General features: G+C 46.7%; 1 protein-coding gene across 3 annotated transcripts in view; it reads left to right on the top strand.

The window, feature by feature from the left end:
- The window catches only part of Dglucy (D-glutamate cyclase), an 83,618-nt gene extending 59,646 nt beyond the window's left edge, over positions 1–23,972 (top strand). For 2 of the 3 annotated variants that reach the window (XM_052185246.1, XM_052185247.1), the window contains exons 9-13: positions 767–866; positions 5,786–5,934; positions 8,425–8,544; positions 17,605–17,756; positions 22,918–23,972. In XM_052185246.1, coding sequence (XP_052041206.1) covers positions 767–866; positions 5,786–5,934; positions 8,425–8,544; positions 17,605–17,756; positions 22,918–23,067 — 671 coding nt within the window. In that variant the 3' untranslated portion in view covers positions 23,068–23,972. The remainder of the gene's footprint in view (positions 1–766; positions 867–5,785; positions 5,935–8,424; positions 8,545–17,604; positions 17,757–22,917) is intronic. The other variant, XM_052185248.1, reaches the window with a different exon arrangement.
- Positions 23,973–25,616: the final 1,644 nt, after the last annotated feature.

Genomic DNA, 25,616 nt, shown 5'->3' with positions numbered 1-25,616 from the left:
GTCCGGTTTTAAAATGTCAACTTGCTACAACCTACAGTCACCTGACAAAGGAATCTCAGGTGATTATTTAGATCAAGTTAGCTTGTGGACATGTCTTTGTGGGACTGTGGGCACAACCATTCCCTGGGTAGGGGCTCCTAGATAGTATGAAAGAGGAAGACGCTAGCAGCAAACAGGCAGTGTGGGACATTCATTTCTCTCTGCTGTGGGTGTAATGTCATTGCTCAAGGCCCTGCCTCAACTTCCCTTCAGCGATGGACTGCAGACTAGCATTGTAAGTTAATTAACCCTTTCTACCCCTAAATTGCCTTCAGTCAGGGTGTTTTATCACAGTAATAAAAAATAAGACAGAACTGGAGCTATGATACTGACACAGACACTGTACCTGACTCTGATCAGCTCCCTTCTTCTATAAAATGAAAAGTAGCAATCACTTAATGGAGCATGATTATGAAATTTAAATGAAAGCATGCATGTCAAGTGCCGGGCAAGTAGCTCAGGCATCTAAATAGCACACAAAACTCTTGTGGGCCAGAACAGACCATCTAACACACAGCATATCCCCAGGTCTATACTAATCCAGTTCAACTCTCTGTCCACTGCTAACTCTGTAGTCAGAACTGTAGGTAAACCTATGCTCTGAATTCTGTCACAGTGTACTGAAGGAAACCACTCAAAAATGGTTATAGTACTGTTCAAAGATACCTTTCAAAAGCACACCACAGTCCCAGCACTGACGTGGTTACCCATTGTCTTTATTTTCAAGGAGTTCTGAAGACACCAATACCCATATTAACTTACCAAGGAAGATCCGTGGAAGATGCTCAGGCATTTTTGTGCAAAGATGGGGACCCCGTGTCTCCTAGGTATGTATATGGTACCCCAGATGGTGTGCATGGTGGTGGGGAAGACCACATCCTTGTAACCTTGATGATAAGTTATTTTTTTAATACTTCATTCTATGAAAGACAAGACACGAGGCTGGGGATATCAGGGTCTGCTTAGAGTCCCATAGAGCAAGTCTGGAAATAGATTCACGCCAGCAGGGAAAGATGGCACCCGTACCTGACAAAATAAGAAACAAAGTTAGCAATTGCTCAACAGTGAGATCTTGCGTAGTCAAACCATTTCAACTGGGGGTAGCCAAAACTTTCAGAAAACAAAACAGAAATAGCTTTGTACAGCTTGTATAGTAATGAAAAGTTCTCTCCTGAAACACTCCTTCCTCTCCCCCTTCCTAGTTTATAGTCTGTGTGTGTGTGTGTGTGTGTGTGTGTTTATTACTGTGTGTTGTGGTCAAACATTTTGAGAACCCCTTGTTTGTCATATGTTTCATATGTAATAACTTATACAGTGCTTTCTACACTTTTAAAACCTACAATAACACAATGTGTATTGTAAACCAGTATATGGCATAAAACTGGGATAGACATTTAAAAGCAATACTGACTCTCGATGGTACAGGACTCATGTGGGCTCTATGTGCAGTGTACTCTGGCGCTTTTGTATTTTGTTTTGTTTTGCTTTGCTTTGTTTTCACTGCAAATGTCGCCTGTTCTAAGTAGTGCTGCTCAGAACAAAGTCAGACAAACATCTTTAGGTTCGTGTTTTCAGCTCTTTCCAGTATGTACACTGAAGCTGAATTTCTGGATCATATAAGTCTGTTTTTAACATTTTGAAGAATAGCTAAACTATTTCATCATCAAGTTGAGAGATTTTGAAGAACTCCATCGTGGGTGCATCTAGAGATGCGAAAATGCTAGTTTTATGTTCTCACTTTGGAGTGTCAAAACAACATTCCTGCTAACAGGGCTAGAGAGATGGCTCTGCAGTTCAGAGCATTTGCTACTCTTGCACAGGACCTGGGTTCAGTTCACAGCACCTACACTTGGCAGCTCAGAACTTCCTGTAACTCAAGACCTAGGATAGTGTTTTTGACCTGTGGGTCATGACCCCTTTGGGGAGGGTCATATATAGTAAGATATCCTCTGTATCTGATATTTACATTATTATTCATAACATAACAAAATTACAGTTATGAAGCAGTAAATAATTTTATGGTTAGGGGGGTCATCACAACATGACGGACTGTGTTAAAGGGTCGCAGCACTAGGAAGGTTGTGAACCACTGTCCCAGGGAATCTGACACCTGCAGATACATAATGGCTGCAGATGGGTGATCCTTGCAGATGCGTGATCCCTGCAGATGCATGATCCTTACAGATGCATGATCCCTGCAGATGTGTGATCCCCGAAGATGTGTGATTCCTGCAGATACATAATGGCTGCAGATGCATGATCCCTGCAGATGTGTGATAGGCTGCAGATACATAATGGCTGCAGATGTGTGATCCCTGCAGATACACGATCCCTGCAGATGCATGATCCCTGCAGATGTGTGATCCCTGCAGATACATGATGGCTGCAGATACATGATGGCTGCAGATGTGTGATCCCTGCAGAGGCATGATCCCTGCAGATGTGTAATCCCTACAGATGCATGATCCCTGCAGATGTGTGATCCCTGCAGGTGTGTGATCCCTGCAGATACATAATGGCTACAGATATGTGATCCCTGCAGATGTGTAATCCCTGTAGATGTGTGATCCCCGCAGATGTGCTATCCCTGCAGATGTGTGATCCCTGCAGATACACAATGACTGCAGATGTGATCCCTGCAGATGTGTGATCCCTGCAGATACATAATGACTGCAGATGTGTGATCCCTGCAGATGTGTGATCCCTGCAGATACATAATGACTGCAGATGTGTGATCCCTGCGGACGCGTGATCCCTGCAGATGCATGATCCCTGCAGACGCGTGATCCCTGCAGATGCGTGATCCCTGCAGACGTGTGATCCCTGCAGAAACATATGGCTGCAGATGTGTGATCCCTGCAGATGTGTGATCCCTGCAGATGTGTGATCCCTGCAGATGCGTGATCCCTGCAGATGCATGATCCCTGCAGATACATATGGCTGCAGATGTGTGATCCCTGCAGATACATAATGACTGCAGATGTGTGATTCCTGCAGATGTGTGATCCCTGCAGATACATAATGGCGCAGATGTGTGATCCCTGCAGATGCGTGATCCCTGCAGATATGGCTGCAGATGTGTGATCCCTGTAGATACATATGGCTGCAGATGTGTGATCCCTGCAGATGCGTGATCACTGAAGCTGCGTGATCCCTGCAGATGCGTGATCCCTGCATATGTGTGATCCCTGCAGATACATAATGACTGCAGATATGTGATCCCTGCAGATGTGTGATCCCTGCAGATGTGTGATCCCTGCAGATACATAATGGCTGCAGATGTGTGATCCCTGCAGATGTGTGATCCCTGCAGATGCATGATCTCTGCAGATGCATGATCCCTGCAGATGCATGAACCCTGCAGAGGTGTGATCCCTGCAGATATGGCTGCAGATGCATGATCCCTGTAGATATGGCTGCAGATGTGTGATCCCTGTAGATACATATGGCTGCAGATGTGTGATCCCTGCAGATACATAATGGCTGCAGATGCATGATCCCTGCAGATGCACAATCCCTGCTGGTGCATGATCCCTGAAGATGCACAATCCTGCAGATGCATGATCCCCGCAGATGTGTGATCCCTGCAGATACATGATGGCTGCAGATACATGATGGCTGCAGATACATGATGGCTGCAGATGTGTAATCCCTACAGATGCGTGATCCCTGCAGATGTGTGATCCCTGCAGATGTGTGATCCCTGCAGATACATAATGGCTGCAGATGCGTGATCCCTGCAGATGCATGATCCCTGCAGATGTGTGATCCCCGCAGATGTGATCCCTGCAGATACATAATGGCTGCAGATGTGTGATTCCTGCAGATGCGTGATCCCTGCAGATGCATGATCCCTGCAGATGCGTGATCCCTGTAGTTGCGTGATCCCTGCAGATGTGTGATCCCCGCAGATGTGTGATCCCTGCAGATGTGTGATCTCTGCAGATGCATGATCCCTGCAGATTCATGATCCCTGCAGATGTGTGATGGGCTGCAGATGTTTGATCTCTGCAGATGCATGATCCCTGCAGATGTGTGATGGGCTGCAGATACATAATGGCTGCAGATATGTGAACCCTACAGATGTGTGATCCCTGCAGATGTGTGATCCCTGCAGATGTGTGGTCCCTGCAGATGCATGATCCCTGCAGATGTGTGATAGGCTGCAGATACATAATGGTTGCAGATGCGTGATCCCTGCAGATGCAGAATCCCTGCAGATGTGTGATCCCTGCAGATACGTGATGGATGCAGATGGAAAAATGAGGTGTGGAAAGGTAATGCGTGGTTTGGAAGCCCAAACAACTCGCTCAAGGCCAGCGACAGGAAGACGCAGAGCATGACCTATATGACAGGACTCCACAACCACTTGGCCACCGTGCCACCTGTGCCCTTATTTCTCTACCTTTGTCTCCTAAGGAATCCATGTTATGTTCCATTCATTTGTTCCTCTTTCAAATTCATTCCTAATTATTTAACATCTGTGATGTGAATGACTGGCCACTCTACTGGACACAGGGCACTGGGTGGAATATTAATATCTCCCAGACACCCAGGTACCCTGACCTTTCAGCTTCTGACACTATTGGATTGCAGAAGCCCCAAGTGGCTGTTTGTGAGAAGGTCATTGAGGTAGGATAGAAAGACAGAGAAAATTAAGGGGGCACAAAAAAGGAAAGCAGCCCTCATTCCAGAGACTCCCAGAGACAAACTGAACACAACTACAAAGCCCAAGTAGTCACATGTGGGGCTGGAGAGAGCACCTGATGCTCTTGCAGAGGATCCAAATTTGGTTCCTTGCACCCACTCCAGGCTCCAGCCTCATCATTTGCTGTGGCACACACACACACTCAGCTATACACAATAATAATAGTGATACATGTTTAGAAAGTAATAAAAGTGCAAAGTCATCCTTAGCTACATAGCACGTTAGAGGCTAGCTTGGGTCATCCTTAGCTACATAGCACATTAGAGACTACCCTGGGCTATAAGAGACCCAGTCTCAAGGAAGAACAACAGAACCAAAACCAGCCAGAAGGCTGTTCTTACTCAGGGCCAGGATGTTTGTAAACTTGACTTTATATTAGCAATCTACCATCCCCCATTCATACAAGCAGTGTGCCTTATAAAACTATCTTACCATTTACAAAAGGAGTATCTTAAAAATAAGTGAACCAGATCACATCCTTTACTTTTAAAGTTTGCTTAATCTCTAAGCTTTATTGTAAATTGTACCCTTCGAGCTATATAACTTGGCCACAAAACTATATATATCACATATATTGCCACTAAAAGCACCTGAGCGCTTCTCTCCCTCTGGAGAAGCCTACATCCATGTCTAGGGTGTGCACTGTCCTTTTCTTGTCTGTGTGTGTGGTAGGAGGGAGGGGAGGAGAGGTGGCAGAGGGAGAAAAATCACCCATACTTAAATCTGAAATGTGTACTATCTCCTGTCTCTCAATAGACTTGCTAATTTGGCTTCTCTCTGACTTGTTCTGAAATTCTTTTTGCAATGTCGTCAACGTAGTGAAGAAGCCAGCTTTACCTGAGTGGAGGTGGCAGGAGCACCTCAGGCTTCTGGCCTTCAGTCCTGCCTGAGCTGTGTCTTCCCACCAAAGATGTAGTGAATTGGTACCCTGCGATGGCTCTTGCACAAAGTAGGTCCTCAGTCAGGACTACACCAGGTTAGAGCCAGGGAAGCTGCTGTTTTCCCTATGAAGACTTAACTGCCATCGCTTCCGGGCAGATTTGACCATCTGGTGGCCATAGAGCGTGCGGGAAGGGCTGCCGATGGCAATTACTACAACGCGAGGAAGATGAACATCAAGCACTTAGTTGACCCCATCGATGACATTTTCCTTGCCGCACAAAAGATTCCTGGAATCTCATCAACCGGTAAGTGGGGGCACTAAGAACTCAGCGTGAGCACATCATTGCTAAGCATCTTTTGTTGACCATTGAGCACAGTCCAGAAAAGGGTTACATGGTCCCCAAGGCTCTCCACCCACCTCCAAACTGGGATTTGTTTATTTCACCAGTCTAGACATGAATGACACCATTATTAAGATATGCAACATTCCCTTAGGAGAAAGGGAAGTGACACGCATAGAACAGACCCAATTTGCCCAACTCAGAAGTGATTAACTCATGGTGAAATATTAACGATCATGAAATTGAGATCTGGTGTATCATTGTGACCAGACAGGCTGGACTTTGCCATGTGTCAACTGAAAAAAAAACACTTAACGTTTTTAGTATATTAAGTGATGGATAAGCAAATTGCTATTGTTAATAGTGTAGTGTGATAAATAGATTTTGTACTGAACTTCATACTTTTTTTTCCAAGAACTTTCACAATGCTACATTTTCTATCCTACTCAAAAACCTTATGAGGTAGAAGGAAGTAGGTGAGAAAATAAAGGCTAGGGAGGTTGATGCTGGCGAGCTGCGTAGCCTTGCCAGCAGGGTCTTGAGTGACTGTTAAAGAATCACCTTGCTGTTATGACTGAGCCAGTCCCCCAAGGACACTAGATCTTCCTCTGCCGGGAGAGCTGGGCACCACTCGGATAATTAAAGCCTGTCTGTCCTTCTGCTATTCCCCAAGCCTTGAGTGTTTCCCAGACCCATTAGTCCCCTCTGACTTTTGAGGTTTTGAGGAGTGAATGCAAACCTTCTGGGATGATTAGAAAGTTTCTGCAAATCCCCAGATTTTCCCAGAAGAGGCTGCGGGTGGGGCATCCGCCCTGTGGTCTGCTTGGTTAGTTTCTCACTTCCTGTCACTCTGGGCCGGACAGGTAAAGGACTCAATGCCTGCAGGGAGGTGTCATCAGCACTGGAGAAGGAGAGTCTGAGTCCAAAGGAGCAATTAGCAGGCAGAGCCTGGGAACCTTTGGGAGCATGTATATTGGCTCTCCTTGGCATCTAACTACCCCTTACATGTCCAGGTGGTGGTATTATTTTTGTCATCCAAACAGGCTGTCACAAATTTAGAAACTGTCCAGAGAAAAATGGTCAGAGTGGAAACAGAAGGGGAAAATCCTCAGGGTCATAGCAGAAAGTGTTCTGTCACTCACAGTAGTCTGAGTCTTTTGGCTCAGTCTGATCACCAGTGGTGGAGGTGGTCTTGGTTCCCCCTCTCCATCAGTTCCTGATGAGTGCTAGCCTCTATCGAGCTCAGTGGTTCTCAACCTTCCTGATGCTGCAGCCCCTTTAAGACCTCATGTTGTTGGTGACCCCCCTGCCCAACCATAACATTATTTTGTTGCTACTTCATAATTGTAATTTTGCTACAATTACTGCTGCTATGAATTGTAATTTAAATATCTAATATGTAGGATATCTGATATGCAACCCCTGTGAAAGGGTCATTTGACCCCAAAGGGGTTGCGACTCCCAGGTCGAGAGCCACTGCTCTAGCAGAATTCTTTTATGTATTATAAACTCTATGGAAGAAACAATAATACCAAGATCTGTGGTCCAGGGAGGTCCAGTTTTCTGTCCTTGAGGTGCTGGGGCATGTCCTTGCATTAAAAGTTATTAAGACCATCCTCACTCTGCTGTACAGGATGGTCCCCAACTCCGTGCTACAACAGTCCTCCCACCTAGCTCTCCAGAGCAGCTGTGACTGGAGCTATTAGCAGGCAGAGCCCTACCATCCCCAGCTTACTTGATTGTCTAGTGTACAGCAATGTGTGTTCTTGGCAGGATGTTTCAGGCGTTAACTAGATACTCCTTTGGTTTAGGTTTAAATGAACAACATACATGTTTTTCACATTCTTTAAGCAGAAGCCTTAATAGCTGTGGTTTTTCAACCGGTGGATCACAACCCCTTTGGGGTCTCGAATGACTCTTTCACAGGGGTCACATATCAGATAGCCTACATACCAGGTATTTACATTATAATTCATAACAGTAGCAAAATCATAGTTATGTAGTAATAGCAAAAATAATTTTTTTGACTGGGGTCACCACAACATGAGTATTAAAGGGTCACAGCACTGGGAAGGTTAAGAAGCAATGCTTTAGAATAAAACGCCTCTGCCAGCAGGCTGTTGGCCAGTCACGTGGTACAGCTCAGTGAGAGGAGGCACTGTGTGGGAGCTACTGAGTGTCACATCCCCTTGTCTCGGGTGGGCCTGTCAGAACACAAGGCACCCACCAGTGGCTGGATGTGGTGACCTGACAGAAGACACGGTCCCACTCCAGTGAGCTCTAAAGTCAGATTCACTCCTAACTCTAGAAGTTTCTAGAAGTCCTGAAGAAGAGTCGACATCTGGTTGTCAGATTCAGAAACAATCACTGGCATGTGGGGAGGGGCTGTCTTGCCCTACTCCCACCCCCACTTGGCCCCCATCCCGTTACCGACTCTGTTTCTCTTCCCTTCAGGCGTCGGCGATGGGGGCAATGAGCTTGGCATGGGCAGAGTAAAGGAGGCCGTGAAGAAGCACATTAGGAATGGAGATGTCATTGCCTGTGACGTGGAGGCTGACTTTGCTGTCATTGCCGGTGAGTACCTGTGTGCCAAGCAGAGTCTGGCTATCCTGGGCAGGTGGCCTGGCTTCAAGCCTGGTCAGGTGTATTGGACAGTTTTTAATCACACTACAAATTCCTGAAAGAAACAACCTCAAAGGAGGAAGGATGGTTTGGGTTTCAGAGCACAGCTGCTGGCTTTCTTGTTCCCAGGCGGAACGTCATGGTGGAAGCGCTGCCTATTCCATGGGGACCAGGAAGCTGAGCACGAGCCTCGTGCCCCCTGGCAGGCTTCTTCTGCTTGTGTGTCATCTGGGTTTGCACCCTATTGGACAGTTCTGCTCATACTTGGACTGGTTGGGTTTTCCTCACTCAGTTGCTATCCAACATTGCCAGTCTTCTCTGGCAACACCCTCCCTCACAGACAAACACCAGGACATGAGCTTTTCTTCTCTGCACCAGGGTAGGGAAGAACTCTGAATGAGAACTCAGCCGTGCAATAAACATTTCCAGTGTGTCCAGCATTGTTCTGGGTTCTGGGGCAGCAACAGACGTGTGTACCAAAGAGACAATAGCTGTGATGAATATACGTTCCAGGTGATATGGTGAGGAAAGGTGTGAGGACAACAGAGCTGGGGCAGGTGAGAGATGGGAGAGCCGCCGTGGTCAGCGGTCAGCGAGTCCTTATGCCGTGGTGGACAGGAGGTGTTTCCGCGGCTCCCTTCACCGACTTCTGCCTCAGGCACCCTGTCCTTCCTGTTCCTGCTCTTCTCCCGGGATCAACCTTTCTTGTGTGTTCAGGTGTTTCAAAAGTCTGGCTTTCTCTTAGCCTCACCAGAAGTTTCTGGAAATATTGACACCTGAAAAAAGGGCTATCTCCTGTTCATGGTCAGAGTCAGCCTGGAGAGGAGCAAATCACACTCTGGGATAGGAGAGCTATTGTTGAGTTACTGGAGGTTCACTACATGAACCTGGGTTGAGCTTCCGGGAGCCAGGTGCTTCCTTTTAATCCCAGCACATGGGAAGGGGCAGAGGTGTGCAGATCTATGAATTTGAAGCCAGCCTATACAGTGAGTACCAGGATTGCAACGTAGCCAAGGCTATGTAGCAAAACCTTGTCTTAAAAAAACCAAAATCCAAGCCGGGTGGTGGTGGTGCATGCCTTTAATCCCAGCACTTGGGAGGCAGAGGCAGGCAGATTTCTGAGTTCAGAGGCCAGCCTGGTCTACAGAGTGAGTTCTAGGACAGCCAGGGCTATACAGAGAAACCCTGTCTCAAAAGAAAGAGAGAGAGAGAGAGAGAGAGAGAGAGAGAGAGAGAGAGAGAGAGAATGAGAGAGAGAGAGAGAGAGAGAGAGAAGGAAGGAAGAAAGGAAGAAAGAAAGAAAGAAAGAAAAAGAAAGAAAAGAAAAGAGAAGCAAAAAAAAGAAAGAAACCAAAATCCAAAACAAAAACCAACTCCAGGGGGCCCGATCGTGGGGCGATCACTTTAATGTGAGGAGGGGAAGAGGCTTATTTCTGGGCACTTAACTAGGGATTTAGGGTGAATACAGAGGAAAATCTCTTCCTGTTTGTAGTGGAGCTAGAAAAAAAGGAATTTCATCTCACTCCATTCTAAATAAGATCTGGCCTCAACAAAACAAAATGAAAGGAAACCACTGTCTGTTGTGCTGTGAGCAAAGCCATACTTGCCTGGGAGAAGGGAAATACCCAGGTCCAGCCCACTGCCACCTTCCAGTGAGAGAAAGGAGGTAGATACCCAGCTCTGTTTCTATGGAGTAAAAGGAAGGAGAAAAAATTAAACATAATGCTAATCAAAAGAGGGTAGAAACCACTATATTAGTTTCAGTTAGAGCAGGCATCAGAACAAAGAAAGTTATCAGGAATATTTTTTTAAAAAAGCTCATTCATATTATAAAAGGGCCGATATACAAGGGAGATATAAGAATCCCATATGTCTAACGTGGTAGTGCTAATATATATACAAAAATATAGGGAAGAAAGAAAAGATCAGCTGAGAAAAATAGGTTCAATTATCATAGTTGGATAATTTATCATCCCTGCATCAGGAGTGCCAGATATAGCAGGCATAAAATCTGTAAGGACAAGTTGAACCCAATACTGCTGTCAATCAACCAGACTTAATGGACACCTGCCTGAGTTACTTTTCTATTGCCGTGATAAAACACCATGGCCAAAGGAGTGCAGAGAACAGACTGTTTATTTTGGCTTACGGTTGCAGAGGGTTAGAGGTCATGTGACAGGGAGAAGGACAGCAAGCAACATGGCAACATAGCAACAGAAAACATAGCAACATGGCAACATAGCAACAGAAAACAGAGAGCGCACATCTTGAACTACAAGCACAAAGCAGAGAGAGCAAACTCTAAGTAGGCCAGGCTTTCTACTCTCAAAACTCACCTCCAGTGATGTACTTCCTCCAACAAGACCTTGCCCTCTATGCTGCCCCTAAACATCACTATCCACTGAGGACCAAAGTATCCACATGCCCATGACGAGGGGCTCATCTTGGTCAAACCACCACCAAATGCATGCATTGGAAAATAAGACAAAACTAACCTCAGTTCTCTTAGCTTCCACCTTCAGGAAGAAGGAAAGAACAGATAGACTAAAGTATCAGAAGAAAATGAAGAACAAAAATGGTCAGAAATTGGAAAAATTAGAAAAAAATAGATAAAATCAACAAAACCAAAGGCAAGCCTTTGAAAAGGTCAGAAAAGTTGGTAACCTAGCCAGTTCGCCGAGACAAGCAAAGTAGGAATTACTATCAGAAATTAAAGAAGGGATGTCTCTGTAGGTTTTATGGGCACACAGAGGATAAGGAAGGATTATTATAAACAACTATATGCTCATAAATTTGATAATATAGATAAAATGGATGCACTTCTCAAAAGACATACAAAAAGAAATAGAAATAGTCCTTAAGGAAATTGAAGCAACAAATTAATACCCTTCAAAACCAGAGAGCATAAGGCCTGGATGGGTCTATCGATGAACTCTAAAACATTTAGAAAGGAAATAACAATTTATTACAGTGTCTTCCAGAAGATTGGGCAAAGGGAACACTAATTCACTGTATGAGTCCAATCACCTTAAAACCAATACAGCACCATTACCAAAAAACTACAGTTCACTATCTTTTATAGACATGAATGCAAAATTAGCAGGGCAGGTGAGATGACTCAGCAAGTTCTAGAGTTTGTTACCCAGTGTGATGGCCTGAGTTTGTTCTCTGAGACCCATATGCGCACGTGGACACTAGTGCACAAATACATTCTCTCTCTCTCTCTCTCTCTTTCTCTCTCTCTCTCTCTCTCACACACACACACACACACACACACACACACACACACACACACACACGTGCATACTTGTAACAGACCTCAACAATATCTGAAAATATATGAAAGAAACGCATCACTAACAAACTAGGATTTATTTCAGATATGAAGGATAACCCAATAATCAAAAGTCGATTCATATGAGCTTACATATTATAAACTAAAGAAGAAAGGTTACATGTTAAGGCAAGAGACATAGAAAATATATTTTAAAAAGTCCAGTCAGAAGTGGTGTGGTAAGGATGTCTTCTCTCACCAGTTTTTAATCAAAATACTAGAATCCTCGTTAGTTTAAAGAAGTAAAAACTAAATATTCCGTGTTCATGGAAAGGAGTTCTCTACAGTGTCGGGATGTTGGCTCTCCCAAGGTAATCTTTAAATTCAACACAAAATAAAACAACATCCCTGGGAATTATTTCATGGGCACTGTATCAGTTGCTTTTTCATTGTTAGGACAAGATCCCTGAGAAAGGGATCAAGTGTTATTTTGGCTCAGAGGGGAGCAGTTCATCAGGAGACAGCTGGAGGGAGAGGCCAAGCATCGCATTGTGCAGAGGTAGGAAGAGGACTGGTAATGCTTAGCTCACAGTCTCCTTTTCTCTTTCCTTTCCTTCCCTCTCTTCACTCATCCACATGTGTGATATAGATCCTCTGACCGCCCCCCACACACACCATGCCATGACACATGCATGTACCTACACACATGCACACACACAAATAAATGAATGAATTTATTTAAAAATATATAATTTCCATACTGGGCTGAAAAGATGGCTCACTGTAAAACTGCAGGCCGCTCTTGCAGAGGATCCAGATTCAGTTCCCAGTACCTACATGGTGGCTCACAACACAACGGCCTGTAACTACAGTTCCAGGGGACCCAGTGTCCTCTGCTGACCTCTAAGGGCTCCTGCATGCACATGGTATACATACGTGTGTGTGTGTGTGTTGAAGGCATATATATATATATATATATATATATGCCTTCAACACACACATGTCTACATAGAAACCTGAACTGCACACAGATGTTCATTCTTTATTCATAGCTGATAGAACTAAGAAGTGATAAAACATCCTTCAATGAGTGGATTGTGAACTAAGTCCATACAGGTACAGGTGATGGAATATCAGAGAGAGAGAGAGAGAGAGAGAGAGAGAGAGAGAGAGGGAGGGAAGGAGAGAGAGAAACACAAAGGAGATGAGGAACTCTAAGAGAATATTAGTAACTGTGCAAGCCAGTCTGAAAAGGCCGTGTGATCTGAACCCAGCTGTATGATGTTCTAGAAAAGGTAAATGATGGAGCCCATGCAAGGATCAGCCATTGCTAGGGACTAGGTCAAAGTTTACAGCGAGCTCAGCTCACACCTGTCTCTGAGCTCAACCTGCCGTTCATGGTCCCTTCACATCCTTCCCATCCCCCACCATGTACCCCATGATCTAGGTCTGATGGCCACGGCCATTGCTTAACTATAGCATGGGTTTTACGACTCGTTAATTGAAAAGATGATGTCATGGTAAGGTCAAAGGCATTCTTAAAACGCAGGTAGTCCAGGGTGACGACACAGGCAAACATGCTGTGTCATTCCACCATGACACAGTCAGCAGTTTTAGCTTGCCCGTCAGCTTCCTCCTCAGTACATAGCCATTCTATATCATTTTAAACTGGTGAGAAAGGACTTTAAATTCTGCCTTTTCCTTTGTTATGGCTTCCCAAGTATATATTTTTTTTCTACGATTTCACAGGCTGAGGCTGAACTCTGGGCTTGTACCACAAGAACAGACTTGACACTGCTCAACTGCACTCTCTCACAAATGGTGATATTTTGGATGACTGGATCACTAGACACTTAATGCTATATAATTGTTCCTTTAAAGATGATGAAGTTGAGGCAGGGCCTTACTAGGTAGCCTTGACTGGTCTGAAACACCATAGATGAAGTTGTTCTCAAACTCACAGACATCTGTCTCTACCACCCAAGTGCTGAAATTAAAGGCATGTACCACTATGCCTGGCCCAATTCTGGTATTTTAAATAGATGAATTGTGGTTCTGGGCTCTGCCTCTCCTGGACAGGCATCTGGGTGCCACCAGTATACCAGCTAGGAGAGGGCAGGGCAAAGTCTGGAATGAGTGGGGTCTGTCATCTGCTGCTTCTCTATGGGGCATTAGATGGTGGGTGTGTGCCAGACGGAAGAGAGTGAAACAGAGTCCTGGATAAATAAGACCCACAAGGCTCCAGTCCAGCCAGGAATGCCGGAAGTGTTACAGTCCTGCAAAGGGAATAAAGACATTGAGGTGGCCAGCACAGGGCAGGTGGGCCTAGGCCCCGGGTTTCTCAGTGGTGGCAGCTATATCAGGAGTCCATGCTCTGATGTGAGCCTCTGTGAACAGGAGTCTGGCCAGGCGGGTGGGTCCAAGGTCCAATGATAGGTGCTTGGGGGACGGGAAGCTTTCCTCAAAGTGTAACAGCTCAGTAAAACCTGCCGGTCTCAGACAATCCTGGATGTGTACTTTATTTCATATGGACAGGGACTGTATGAACCTTGGGGAATGGAATGGGATTTGGGGTAAATATATTCTATTGGCTGAGGCTAAGATGTTGGGGATACTCTATTTGTCTGGGGAAGGATTCCAAGTGCTGTGCTATGTGACTGACTACCCATGATCACCTAGTTGGAGGTTGTGGTTACATGCACCAAAGCAGGTATGGAGACAGGGAGAGAGTTAGCTCTACTCCTGCCATTTTAAATCTCTGAGATGCCCAGGGTTTAAGTGTGCTCCACTTCATCAGTTCCACGCCCATTCCTCTGGTGGCACAGTTCATGTGCCGTACAGTAGACACATGTTTAACACTACTAAAGTACACACTTAAACATGGTTAAGATGATGACTTCTCATGTGATATTTTGGATAGACAAAATACATGATAGACAGGAATTTTTTAACACTGCTGACTATACTTACTCTTAAAAATGGCTAAGGTGGTGAATTCTAATGTGATATTTTTCAATAGATAGAAGATGATGATAGACAGACAGGATAATAGGTAGGTAGATAGATGATACATACATACATATATGTTTGTGTATATATATATATATATATATGTTTACGTGTGTGTGTGTATACACACACACACACACAGAGAGAGAGAGAGAGAAAGAGAGAGAGAGAGAGAGAGGTAATTTCGTTGTTTTCACCTGTGGATCTGGGTGGATCTCCAAGGCAGAACATAGAAACTAGAATTTCTCTTCCCCAGAGTGAGAATCTACTCCTATTTTTAGGCAGCCACAAAGAAATCCTCCAATCTACCCTTGTCTGATAGGTCATAAGACCACCCAGGTCCAGAGAGTCCTGATCCCCACCAGTAAGAAGGATGTTGCACAGAGAGGCCAAGGAGAGCCCAAGAAAGCCGGTTTTGCTGGGCTCCCACTCTGTCTGCTAACACAGCTCCCCACCAATCCAACAGAGTTCAGAGAGCTCCCAGGCAGGCAGACACGCGCTGTTGCTGAAGGGCAGAGCAACCCGAGCAAGCACCTTTCTGTGTGCCTTACCAGGATATCTTTTCATCTGGATCTTTCATAACATCCTCTGTAATAAAATAGCCTTCCCCTGTGACTGTTGAAGCAAGTTAATTAAATCCAATAAGAGCTTTCAGGAGCCCTCATATATAGCCAGTCACTCAGGGGCCATGATGCCCAATCGAGTGTTCAGCATTGGAATCAAAAGAGGAGGGGGCGGTCTTGGAGACCCCAACCTCAGTCCAGTCCGTGGGCTCTGACATGGTTGAGGGGCATAGCATCAGAACTGAATGGGATTGGAGCACACTCGGGTTAGGTATCTGCTGCTACAAAACTGTTAGATTCCTGGGAGAGAGAGAGAGAGAGAGAGAGAGAGAGAGAGAGAGAGAGAGGAGAGAGAGACCCACACCCTCGGTGGTCACATCACCCTCTCTGTTGCTGGTGTGAGAACGAGGAAGGAACCATTCGTTTTTTTTCTATATTCATGCCATGTAGATTTTAACACAATTAAAAACTTTAACTTTTTAAAAACTAAAAACTTTAAAAACTTAAAAACTTTAGTTTTTAAAAACTAAAAACTTTTAACACAATTAAAAAATCATTTTTAAAGGAAAAGGAATATGAGCTCTGAAGGGAACAGCTTGAGTTATACCCTATGTCTACAACTTACTCACTTTACCCTTTGACCTTTACCCTTCCGTGTCCGTTTCTGAGTTACTCACGTGGGGGTAATGATACTGTGCCTCATCGGCTTGCTTTAAGGACTCCAGGAGCTAAGTCACACAAGACCTCTACAGCAGGGTGGCAGACTGAAGTATTCCACCAGAGCGAGACTCTCTTTTCCCTTGAGTGTTCTGATGACTCAGTCCCCACTATTTGGATAGCACTAATAAGCCAGCTGGTGACAGCTGTGAGACATGACCATAGACAGACATTTGCCAGCTTCAGAGATACGGATGTAGCTATGATAGCTTAGACTCACGGAACACAATCTGAGAGCCGCTGTGTACTTCACTGGCCACCGTTGGCTTTGTCCCTTTGTGTTCACGGGGGTTGTGCTGTGTTCACGGGGGTTGTGCTGTGTTCACGGGGGTTGTGCTGTGTTCACGGGGGTTGTGTTGTGTTCACGGGGGTTGTGCTGTGTTCACGGGGGTTGTGTTGTGTTCACGGGGGTTGTGTTGTGTTCACGGGGGTTGTGTTGCACGTTTGTTCACCTGGCTTCTCCCACTGCACAGCTCTACTCTTTCTCCAGCTGAATTCTACCCAGACCATAAAATCCACATTCAGTGACTCTTTTCTGTGAACTTTTCCTGAACCAAACAGAATAACTGGGTCTCTCCTCAGTGATCCCATAATCCTTTGCAAGCATCTCATTGATGATCGGCTTACCCTGAGGCTGGCTATGTGCACACCTCTCTCTCCAGTCCTCTTCCTTGAAAAGAGATCTCTCCCTCCTCTCTCTCTCTCTCTCTCTCTCTCTCTCTCTCTCTCTCTGTGTGTGTGTGTGTGTGTGTGTGTGTGTGCGCGTAATCAGGCCTCTCCTTCCAGTGTATAGGTTCTGAGGACTGAACTTGGGTCACCAAGCTTGGCAGCCAGAGTCTTTACCCACTGGGCTGTCTTGCCCCCCTCTCTTCCTTAATGATGTTGCAGAGTCCAGAGCTGACCAGCCCCCGTCAGTCTTTGACAGGAATGAGAACTCAAGCAGGTGTCAGAGAATAGATGACATGCAGTGGGGACTGAGCCCTGGGGCCTAGCTGACAGACTAGGGAAGGAGGTCTGAGAGTGAGTTAGAAATGGTCTTCTGCACAGAGAGGTGACAATCCTCACTTGAAAGGCTGTCTGCTCTATACCCCGGGGAACAGGTTTCTATGTAGCCGAGGTGTTGAGATCAGCCCTGGGGCAGTGCTTTAACTTTGGAATTCTGGAATGGCTTTCTATGGTGGCTGTGGCTTCACTTCTAACAGTCATTAACAGGATATAGCCCTAATAGCTCCAAGCAAGAGCTCTCCACCCGCACCCCAGCAATATTGCAGAAATTCTGATTTAGGAGGCCTGGGCTAGGGCCCAAGAACTTGCAGCAAGTCCCTAGGTAATCCTGGTGCCTGCTGTTTGTGCCAGTGCCCTGAGGTGGCACCGGTTGCTTGGAGGCAGAGCAGCGGACCCCAGTATCTCTCAGTTCTGTGATGGACCTTTTCTCCTTTTGCATTCTAGGTGTTTCTAACTGGGGAGGCTATGCCCTGGCCTGTGCACTATATATTCTGAACTCCTGTCAAGTCCATGAGCATTATCTGAGGAGGGCCACTGGGCCTTCCAGGAGAGCTGGGGAACAGAGCTGGATTCAGGCCCTGCCATCTGTCGCAAAGGTAACACACTCCAGCAAGCCACTGGCCAAGATACAACTTCCGTTTTGATTGAGGACTAATCAGTCCTGAGTGCTCTAAGCCATACTATACTCCCTGCTAGCGGAAGCTGGCCTTGAGGGAATGTCTCCCTGCTGGGCCAGGCTGAGCTACAGAATCAGAGAGTCCTCTGATCTACTTCTGGTCCAATGTAAGACCTGTTTGGAGAGATCCTTCCCTTCCTAGTTTGACTTTCGGCAAATTGCTTTTCCTTCTCAGAGACTTTGTAAAGTGAGTACAGTTAGCACTGTTGTGAGAAAGAAACACGTGACCCATGGAAGCCATTGTCCAGGTTCTGGTCAGGAGTAGGGGGTGAGTCCTTACTGTTCTCACCACACAAGTGACAATTCAGTGAAGGTGCTAAAACACCTTGGGTATCACACGTGCTGAAAGTGTGGGGGCAGATCAGGTGAGAAAAGAGTTCCGTGAGTGTGTAGACTAGAAGGAATCTACCAGATTTGGAGAGGGTGGGGGAATGAATTGTAGGTGGGAAGAATGTGAACAAAGTTTCAGTTTGACCCCAGCTGTATAATAGCTCCTAACTGGAGGGTGGTAGGCACAGGTGTGGTGGATGTCAGGGGAGGACTTCTGAGCCTGAGTCCCCAGGAGCCCCCAAAACAGCTTTCAAAGTCATTCATACATGTTTGTGTGCATGTGTGTGTGTCCATGTGCATGCATGTGTGTGCACATACTCGTGTGTGTGTGTGTGTGTGTGTGTGTGTGTTTCTGAGCAAGGAGCCTAACATAGGCTTCTATATGTGCCTCAGAGTCAACAACCAAAACCTGGCATCAGACAGGCAGCAGCCCCTGAATGTCTGACCTAAGTGAACTTGGCTATGTCGTGGGGAAGCACAAAGAGCAGCCAGCCTCGAGCTCAGCTCCGAGCCTCAAAAAGTATGGCATGGCTGGATGGGCTCTCCGTCTCCCGGGTCCTCAGGGAGGGCCACCTCTCCTGGAGCCATCCTGTTCACCAACACTGACTCCAACCCCAAACCTCTCCCCTGTGGGTGCTTCTTGAACGGGAGGGACATGTTCTACCCTGAGAAGCAGCAGGTGATCCAGACTTAGAGGACATAATGAAATATTAGCCTCGTGCTAGGTCATCCTGTAGAGAATCTGAAACACCGTAAGTTGGTCCAGAGCCCTGGTTAGTGTATTAGTTACTCTTCTGCTGCTGTGATTAAAAAAAAAAAAATCAATCAATCATGACCAGGTAACTTCCAGGGGAAGATATTTGCCTTGCCTCACAGTTCCAGAGGGAACTGCCCATCATGGCCGGAAGCTACAGGCATGGTGAGCTGGAGCAGGCAGCTGAGAGCTCACATTCTGAATCACAAGTGTGAAGAAAAAACAAACTGGAAGTTGCATGTTAGACTCAGTGTTAAGTCTGTCTTCCTGGCTTCTGACTTAGGAGGCCTAAGGCTACCCCAATGAGTGCAATTCCAGACCAGTTCTCTGAGGTGTAGACACCTGGAGACATGATGGTTACTGACTGGGTCAGTTTCTAAGACTGTGTATTAATTTAACAAGGGACAGACAATTGAGATGTCTCTCAGCCAGCCAGTGCTCTGACACTCCCCTGACCCATTCCAAACAATCCCCCATATTTAGAGGGCCTTATAGCTGCTTTTCTTTTTCTTCATGTTGTTTTGTGCTGTCCCTCTAGCCTCCTTCCTGGTGAGTTTGGAACCTCTGGCTTAGAATTTTTCTTTCCATAGAGGGAGTTGGTGAGCTCTAGGTGGTAGACTCGCCGAGACCACCAATAAGACAGAGCTAAAACAGGAGTTGGAGTCTCTCTCATCTAGACTTGGGGCTTTCCTCAGGTGGCCAAGAAGTCTCTCAGCACCTGAGAATACTGGGCTCTGGGGGAGAGGTGGGTGTGAGACCCAAGTGACATTTTCATGGGGGAAATGGGTGACCCAGAGGACTGTCCTTTCTTTACACTTCCTGCAGTTGAACTGGAAAACATCGGGGGCGGGGGAGGGAGGCAGCCTCCCCAATGACTCCTGATTTACACAAACACAAAGTGTGAACCCGCCCAGCCAACCCCCATAGCCCCACACTCAACCTCCAGGGATGGAAAAATTCTCTTCTTGGCATGGATAGCCAGCCTTTCAGAAGTGTATTAACAATGCCTCGTTCTCAAGGAGGAAATGGAAAGGCATGTTTTCAAAGCAGAACCACATTTGCTGAGCCTCTCCTGGGGGCCAGACCCAAGCTTGTTCTGGGAAACAATGAGCAGTCAGGTGGGGCCCCTGGAGAGGGAGCCTGGACAAGGGGACACAATGACACGGGAGCCCAGATGGAAGTTCTCCCCAACCCCCACCCCCACCCCCACCCACCTCAGTTTGGGCTGAACTCCTAGCTCAAGCAAACTTTGCCTCAACTTCTACTTCCTGAACACCTAGACCTACGGGTACCCCCAGCTTCCAAACTTTTATTTGAAAGTACAATCTAATTTGCTTTAAAAAAAAAAAAGAAATCATCTTCCATAGACATCAGCCCACCATGTTCCAGACTGAATTATTTGCAGGTCACCACACACCCTGCCTCTAAGCCCACAAGTTACCTGGGGGCCTCTTTCCCCATCCACCTTGACGCCATCCTCAAGGCCTGCCCACCATGCCCTACTTCAGTCCTCCTTCCACTCTCCTGCCTCACTATCTGCCACAGCTTGGGCAGGACTGCAGCCCTCAGCTCTGTTCTAGCCTCGAAGGAGCTACCCTCTCCACTTGGTCTTGTCGAAGATGGTGTGGTCCTTCCTGGAAATTCGCTGCGAGTGGCAGTTGGCCAAGTTGGTCCCTCTGGGTCTTAGAGGCTGGAATGCCAGCCAGTTCCTGACCTGTTAGCTGTTCATACTCACCCTGAGGACTCCCCAGCCCCCTCCACCCTCCAGAAGAATGAGAAGAGTAAACATCACCTTGTAAAGAGAACATATGTGTGGAGACAAGATGTGGGAGATTCCAGCCCAAACAAAGGGTGGGAGATGCCCATCTGGGTTGGGGAACCCCTGCCAGGGGCTCTTGACAAAGATTTGTGTGGAAAAGTACTTGGACCTTTCCCCCTTTCACAGGGGGAGCATCTGCCCACCCTGCACCCAGGTGCAGAACAGAGGCCGCCCCAGGGCCAAGGGAAAGTCTCCAGGCAATGTATGCCAACACTTCCCTGTGGTCGCACACGTGCGTGCGTGCGTGTGTGTGTGTGTGTGTGTGTATGCACACACATAGTCATTGTGTACATGTCTGTGGTACAGTTGCATGTGTGCTCACATACATGTAGAGACAAGAGGTTACATCAAATGTCTTCAATCATGCTATTTTCTGAGACAGGATTTCTCAATCTGGTGCTTGCCACTTAGGCTAGAATGGCTAGCCAGCAAATCTCAGGGTTGCCCTCTGTCTCTGCCTTTTCAGCTTCACTACCTGGGCCTGCTCCCCGCCTCCTCATCACAGCTATGTGAAGTTTTGGCTGTGTCCACAGGCCCTTTTGCTCAGCGTATTCCTTGGCTTTAATGTCCTCCGATAGCTGTCCTGTGTCTCAGTGTAGGCTGCTATAACAAAATACCGTAGGCTGGGAGGACCAAACAGCTCCTCCTTAGTTCTCCCAATTCTAGAAGCAGGGAAGTCTGTCACTGAAAACACAGCAGAGTCAGTGCCATGGTGGACACACTCACTCTTCCTGGGTTGAAGATGGCTGGCCACTCACTGGCCATGGCCTCTGATTCAGTTCCTGCCTCCAGATTCCTGACTTGAGTTCCTGTCCGGAGACTTCCTTTAGTGATAGAGTGGGACCTAAGAGTTATAAGCTGAAACAAGCCTTTTCCTCTGTCACAATTGTTTTTAGTCATGGTGTTCATCACAGTAATAGAAATCAATCTAGTACCCACCCCTCAAGAGGTGAACAGTGGGACCTCAGGAGGGGCCTTCTGTCACATCAGATTCATGGGAGCACATCCATGGCATGGCTGGGGGCTGGGCTAGTGGGAGGATCACATCTCTGGTATGTGTGAGGACCATACAGGAATATGGAATATGGTCACGGGAAGGTAAGGGTCCGAAGAAAGAGCTGATCTGTTTAAATGCTTTGCTTTTGTTTGAGACAGGACCATCCCTTCCCCCTTTCCCAGTAAATGAGGTAAAACTCTGGGCTCTCCCCTCCCCCACTGCCCCTGCTGAGTTCACAGCCAGCATCCTTCCTACTGTGTGCCAAGGGCCATGCTGGGTGATTTACTTCTGGTGTTTCATTTGGTCCTCACTACAGCTTCTGAAAACCATATTATCACCAGGGTCACCAATGACCCCAGCTGGCAGATGAGATCTCCAAGTCATGGAGAGGTTAAGACTTCTCACTCTGTAGGCGAGGCTGTCCTGAGCTCATTATATAACCCAGGCTGGTTTCAAACTGACTATAATCCTCCTGCCTCAGCCCCTCAAATACTGAGATGACAGGAATGGGCCATCACATCCATCTCTTGATTTTGATTTTTATAAGTTGCTTTCCAGTGAGTTAATATTTTATCTCAAATTTTACTTGTTAAAAAGAGACACATTCCTGGGTGTGGTTTCATCTGCCTTTAAGCCCAGCACTTGAAAGGCAGAGGCAGGTGGATCCCCAGGAGTGTGAGGCCAGCCTGGTGTGTATATTGAGTTCCAGGACAACCAGGGCTACAGAGGCCCTGTTTTTAAAAAGGAGGAGGGAGGACTGGAGAGATGGCTCAGTGGTTAAGAGCACCGACTGCTTTTCCAAAGGTTCTGAGTTCAATTCCCAGCAACCACATAGTGGCTCACAACTATCTGTAATGGGATCTGATGCCCTCTTCTGGTGTGTCTGAAGAGAGCAATGGTGTACTCATATACATAAATAAATCTTTTTAAAAAAACGAAAATGAATTAGATCTTGAGAAGGATTTAACATGTAAATGAATGGTAAAGAGAATAAAGTCTCAAATAACAGTTCTTTTTTTAAAAAAAGGAGGGAGAGAGAGAGAGACAGAGAGAGACAGAGACAGAGACAGAGACAGAGAGAGCTCTCAAGCCCAAAGCTTCTTTTCTGCTCAGAGACTTATGCATTTCTTCCTCCCTCTCCCTACATGTCTTCTGTCTCTTCCTCATCTCTGTTTTTCCAGGAAGAAAAAATGTTGGGCATCCTGGTACAGAACCAGGTCCGGAGTGGCGTCTCGGGCATCGTGGGCATGGAAGTGGACGGGCTGCCTTTCCATGGGGTTCACGCTGAGATGGTTCAGAAGCTGGTGGATGCCACCACAGTGCACATGTGACCAGCTGTGACCAGCTGTGGCGTGTGTCTGCACCGTCCCTGCCCGATCCTGCCTTCATCCAGGCAGGAGTTCCAGAGACATTCTCTATGTGCCCTTCATCCTGGCTTCTTCAGGCCACCCTGTGCTCTGCTCTGGGAATCTTTCTGCCTCTCACTTAAGAGATAATTCTAGAACAGTTAAATGTAGAGCAGAACCTAAGGGCAGTGGTGGCGCACACCTTTAATCCCAGCACTCAGGAGGCAGAGGCAGCTGGATCTCTGAGTTTGAGGCCAGCCGGGTCTACAGAGGGTTTCAGGGCAGCCAGGGTATCACCATGACCTGGGCTAATTGAGAAAGGAGAGAGGGCACATACAGGTCCGTACTCACCACCACCAGCCAAGCAGTTACATCTTTGAAATGCTTTTCTTTTTTCTCATATAGTCCTACATTTACTGTTTGAAGGAATCTCCCACAAGACCCCTCCCGCCATCACATCGCACTGCCCCTCATCCCACTCACCCCTGGCATTTCTTACACACACTTCCCGTCTGCCCAGCCCTATACCCAGCCAGACTCTTTGCCCTCTTTGTGGGAGGAGGAAGCCATATTTGCCAGTAGACCCCAAAGGTGAGTCAGACCTCCCCAGGGCTCAGGCAGATGAGCTCACCATCATCTTTCACAACCTCTGACCCTACATTTCTCAACAAAATCAGAAGCCGAGCCACTGACCAGGCCCCCTTCCACATTTAGTCCTGACATCGTGGTGACATCTCATGTGGGATCTGAGCCTGCTAAATGTTGTTTCATGTCTTTACACATGTCTGGTATGGTTCTTTAAGGGACCTTTCTTGTGAAGAAGGAACACATGGTATAGATTTTACACTCCCATAAAGTGTGAGTGTAAAGATAAAAGTCTTTAGTATGAACTTCTAGTGTCTGCTTTCTGTGTGTTATTCTGGCCAGGATTCACACTCACAGGATTCACACTTTCAGGGAAAATGCTTGTGCTGTGGAAGACACTCAAAATGAGGGCCAGTCCCCCCGCTGAGACCTCACAACTTGGCAAACACACCTTGCCTCAGAGGCCTCACTGCCCAGGTTCCTTTGAGTTATCATTTTTGTTCACTACAGATTCCACCCCAGGAGGGACTCTGATAGAGGATACCCTGACAGTTTTTAAAAAAAAGATGACTACAATACTGTCAACATTGTGATAAAGCTGCCAACAATCTTATGATTCATGTTTGGAAGGAGATATTCATAGATTTGGCTTTTGGCGTAGTAATGGCAGATTTCTACTCCAGCACTGAACAAGCCGAGGAGTAGCGGGGTTACAAGCTATGCTTGCTGTGGGAAGAAATGTATGGGAGATGGCTGAGCTAGCTACGACCCAGTTAAGGTCAGAGAAGGCAGCTTCTGAAGGCACGTTCTCAGCTTACACTGAGGCTGAGGTACAAGGAGTGGAGGGAACCCCTTCCCCATGTCCATCCCAGGGGCTGCTGGGGTCTGCTTTCCAGGACCAGCTTTTAAAACTTTTCCATTTCACACTGTGATTCCCACTCAGACCTTGTTCTAGTCTTGTCTGATCTCAGGAGAAATGCCTGTGTTCATGTCTGTGATGGCTACCACCTCCAGAAGTCAGTGACAAGAACAAGAAATGGCCTACAGGGAACTCTGGTGCCGAGTAAATGGAATCTGGGGGCTTTTCAGGATGCTGTGGAGAGGGATCCTGGGAAATAATCCATAGAACATACAGTCAATATTCACAGGCAAGCTGTGACCTGGCTTACGGAGGTAACATGTTCTATACAAGTGCCACCTCCTTATACCGGGATGTCCTGGGCACAACTGACATTCTGCCTCCCATTGCCCGCCAACCCCAAGTTGGCCCAGCCCATGGTGTCTGCCACTTCCTGCCCACTACACAGGGCTTATCAGCAAATTGTATGTTCTCTACATCAGTGATGTCATGTGCTTCCCAAAAGTACAGAAGCAGAGCAATATGGCCCTTGGGGCAAGGTAGATGACATCATGTAGGTTCTGATCCAGGCATCACATCGGAGGGAGTAGATTTTCTCGGGATCAGATGACAGCTTAAGACCTAAAGCAGAGGTGATTTGAACTGTCGGTCAGATTGGCCAGATATTCACCAATTTCACCTCTCCTGGCTTGTCACCTAGAAAACTGTGATGTGATTTGTTTGTTGCTCTAATTGAATCTAGCTTTGCCTAACCTGAGTTGGAAGAATTATCATTGAGAAGTGTCTTCAAACAACAGTCCCCAGAGGGTTACACCACATCAGAGACAGCAGATAAAGTGATTCCTCTTTGGGGTCCTTAGAATGTAAGATGCCCCTGGAATGGTGTGTCTGCATAGAAGTGACTTATCTGGTCCTACTGATGTCTGTAAAGAGACTGGGCTGAGGGACCCAGAAGAGGTTCTTTGCAGCGAGGAATCTGGGTACTATGACCTCTCTGGTATACTCCTCCAGCAGAGACAGTGAATATCTCATGGAGTGGAATTCTTAGGATGGTTGCTAAGAAAGAGAATGGAACTGAGATCTCCCTGGA

The sequence above is a fragment of the Apodemus sylvaticus genome, chromosome 6 (assembly GCF_947179515.1).
Source record: "Apodemus sylvaticus chromosome 6, mApoSyl1.1, whole genome shotgun sequence".
Lineage (NCBI taxonomy): Eukaryota > Metazoa > Chordata > Mammalia > Rodentia > Muridae > Apodemus > Apodemus sylvaticus.
This window is presented reverse-complemented; position numbering and strand designations above follow the sequence as displayed.